Genomic DNA, 4079 nt, shown 5'->3' on the forward strand with positions numbered 1-4079 from the left:
CTGTTTTTTCTGTTTTTATTTAGTTAAAATTGATAAATTTTTTATTTTTAAATTAGATGCTGATATGGCATTTTTTTTATAATATTTTAATTTCTTCGGCAGCCACCTCAACTATTTCCGTCGGTTGACTAACGGAAAGGACCAAAATGGAACTCGTTAATTGAATTAGGGACTAAAAGTAGAAAAATTAAAATATAAAGACTAGAATGAAAAAACGCCAAAATATAGAGACTAAAAGTGCATTTACGCCTTAATTTTACCCAAAAAAAACTGTTTAGGTTTGCTTTTGGGAAACGTTGATTGTGATGTAAATGTATAGTTTTTCAAAGAATTCCTATAGGATTTAAAATTTGAATATTTATCAAAGGTTTTGGGCTTGTCAAATGACTTGCGATCTCAGAAAACATTTGTGAATTGAGAGGCTAAGTTCTAGCAAATATTTCATATTTCGGTTGCTGGAAAAACAGATTAAGTATAAGTAAAACAAATCATGACACAAATAGCATGACATCCGCTGTAGCACATTGGCAATAATCCGTAAACTTGAATCCCGGCAGCGGAATGTTTTTTTTTTTTTTTTTACGGGCCTATGCTTTGTAAGCTCTTGTCATTGGAAATGATAACCCAATGTAAGTGAGCCCATTTTAAACGAATCTAAGGCAAAAATGGGTTTCATAACCAAAGCAAGCGGAAAAATTACCATATTATAAAGACAAAATTATTGATTTTTTTTTTATGGAACAAAAAAAGTTTAGTTGAAGGTTTTTTTTTTTTTTTTTTGGGTACTGAAATTTTGAATTTTTTTTAATCTTTAAATTATTGAAAATTTTGCACTTTTTGTTATTCCATCAATTCTCGTAAACTTATATTTTATGTGTCCAACTAGATGACACTATTTTTATTTTTATACGGAGAGATTTATAGTTTAGAGGTATAGTCTACTCTCATTTATTTGAAAAACTACCATTTTGTATTCATTCTCCTCCCATTGTTGTAACTTATCGAGTTATTAAAAAGAAAAAAATGAGACTATTTTTAACATTAGAGATTTGACATGTCCTACTTGGATTATAGCATTTTAAAAAAAATGAAAAGAAAAAAGAACATAGATGAGGTAAATATGTGGCATGAAAGTTCATAGTTATTAAACCCAACCCTACTGGTTGAACTAATAACCCAGTGAACTGATACCTAAGCCGGTCTGATTTTTTTACTATACCACTTGTGTAATTGACTTGGTAAAACCCATTGGTTTTTTTGCAACCCCCATGGAATCTAAATGGGATGTTGTGACCTATCCGGTTTTGAAGTTTTGAATAAGATTACCTTTATGGGGTTCATTGCAATACTGCTTTCTAAATTTGGAAGGTAATGAAAACATGAGATTTTATAATGAGGTTGATGCTTAACTTTTCAAAAAATATATAGCTTTGAGTTTTAGTTCCGATTGTAATTCATGAGATTATAGCAACAAGTTAGATATGTAATATGCATAGAATGTGCGTTTGGAGTTTTAGATTCACTTTTATTCCTATAATATTAAGAAACATAATGTAATAAGATTTTATTTAGCAAAAGACTTTGACTACAATAATATCTTTTTATTTTATATTTTCTAGTGTTTTTACTTTGTGAAACCTTAAGTTTTATTAGTTGAATTTTTTTAGACTTAATTTTATTTAGTAATATAAGAATGCCTTTTTTTAATCTATTTTTTATCTTTATTTTTTTATTTCTTAAATTTATTATTATAATTTTTTAGTTTTTGTCTAACCATGCGGCTCAAATAGTGATCCACTAGTTGAACAAGTAACCGAATGACCCAACTCTTATACTGGGTAAAAGTTCAGCCTGAGTTTAATAACTATGAGTGAAACTATTGGTCACATGGACATAAAAAAAGATCTTCTAAAGTTTAGGGACAAATAAAGAAATTTTTTTCAATTGTTTTTAGACAAAACAAAAAAATCATTTTAAACTTTAAGGATATAAAGTGTAATATTTCAATAGTTTAGGGATAAAAATGAACGCTATGTTAACTTTAGGAACAAAAATTATATATATATATATCCTATTATAAGAATTTAAAATTTTAAATTATAAAAAAAAAAAACTTAAAAGTAATAACTTCTAAAAATAGCAAAGATATATGTTCATTTACAATGAATTTTACTATTTTTCTATAAATAAATTTTTTTTTTTTAAACATTATTCTCATTAGTTTTTGTTTCCCTTTTTCTTTTGATTTGTTCGTTAAAGCATAAATATATATGAATTCCATTATGTTATGCTAAGAATGGCAATTTTTCATTTCAATTAGCTAACTGGTACGAATCACTTCTTTATTTCATCTCGTTCCAAATTTCAACTCATTCCGTTCTATTCCACCCGTTTTGGTCCATTCCACTATATTTCACCCAGGATGGCGATTTCAACCGGTATGTAAAAGAATCATCCCACTCTATTCCACCTATTTTGGTCCACCAGTTTTAATTACTTCACTTTTTGGTTTTTGAGAAACTTTTATTACTTTAGTTACATATAACATTTTATTATTACTTTCATTTAATATATGTTTTTTTTTTGTTTACTTTACCCGCATATGACATAGCTTTTTTTTCTTTTTTTTCTTTCATTAATATACTCATATATGACATTTTATGTACTTATATTATGTAACTATGATATTAAGTATGTATATTATTTGATTTTGAATTAATAATGTGATATGGTATAATATGGTATGATGCAAATTTAGGGGTGTGTGTGTAACTTTAGCGGTAACCCCAAAACTAAAAACCAAAATAGACTAGTATTGAAATATTTTAATTTCAATGGGCAAACCGAATTAAGGCTCGAAACAGTATTTAGAAGCCGGATTCTCTTTTATTGCTAGAAAATCGGGTTATTTCTCTCCTCAATTTGCTTCACAATTTGGCATGATTATTTAAATTAAAGACACATTTTTCTAAAATTTTAGACCTTTTATAATGTGCCAAAAATCAGATGATTTACATTCCACATCATATAGTTCCATAGAAATTACCATGATCTTTTGCAATCAGTTTTGTTCTAGCCTATGGACTTGGTTAATAGAAGTTCAATAGATCTTCCCACTATTCCATTTGCCTTACTGCATATATGACTATCTAATTCAGATTTAACAGACGAATAGGATAAATCATTTGCAATTTAAAACCAAAATTCGAGGCAACAACATACATATTTCAATGCGAAAAAAAGTAATCTGAAATTTACACTTACAAGACCTGGCCCGTGGGTGCAAAGATAGGATAAATTTGTTAGGAAGCTCTATCCGGAAATGGGGTCCAAAGCAGAAGAGAGAACAAGAAAAGATTTGGAACCAAGATAGGAATCAAAGGGTGAACATCACTTCCAAGTCGTTTTCTGCTCAGCCTCTTCCTCACATACTGTCTCCTTTGTTGTTCACCCCACTGAGCTTCCTCAACTCCCTTTGCCAGAATCAACGGTGGAGGCTGTTGGAATGGGCACTTGGACCTCCATGAGGTCTGTGGGAGCCCAAATCTGGAGACCCTTTTCAGGAAAAGAGAGAAACCCCATTTTAGGTGAAGAGAAGGGAAGGTTGAGTTGAAATTGTTGCATAGGATTGGAGGATAGTCCCAGTTGAGGTAACAAGGGATTTGATTGGCGATAAAGAATTGAGAGTGGAGAGGTGGTGTGATTGTGTTTGCGGGGCTGGTTAGGATATGGGTTAGAGCTTGGAGTCTTTGCTCCCATGTTGTGTCTTCCATTATTTCTTTCACATGCTACTGTAAATCTCTTCGCAATGAATAAGATTTTCTGATATTTTATTTTTACCTTCAATTTCTCTTCCTTTGTGTTATTTTGCCCTTTTTTCTCTCTATAACCAGTCGACACACCGTAAAAGTAAGAGCACTTATATCAATCGACCACACACCACAACCGGTCAACTCAACTCAATAGTCATTCCCCGGGCCGGCTGAATAGTAAAAGTAAAAAGATACAGTTGCTTACCGCCCCTAGTAAAAAAAATAAAATAAAAAAATCCTAAATTTTATCCAATAGAATTATTTATA

The 4079-nt window shown here is 30.3% G+C and overlaps 1 protein-coding gene across 1 annotated transcript; it reads right to left on the reverse strand.

Annotated features, from left to right (window-relative positions):
* Positions 1-3172: 3172 nt before the first annotated feature.
* Positions 3173-3856, reverse strand: LOC142636746 (uncharacterized). The gene has a single exon (XM_075811031.1). The coding sequence runs from the start codon at positions 3771-3773 to the stop codon at positions 3303-3305; it is 471 nt and encodes a 156-aa protein (XP_075667146.1). The 5' UTR covers positions 3774-3856; the 3' UTR covers positions 3173-3302.
* Positions 3857-4079: the final 223 nt, after the last annotated feature.

The sequence above is a fragment of the Castanea sativa genome, chromosome 5 (assembly GCF_040712315.1).
Source record: "Castanea sativa cultivar Marrone di Chiusa Pesio chromosome 5, ASM4071231v1".
Taxonomy (NCBI): domain Eukaryota; kingdom Viridiplantae; phylum Streptophyta; class Magnoliopsida; order Fagales; family Fagaceae; genus Castanea; species Castanea sativa.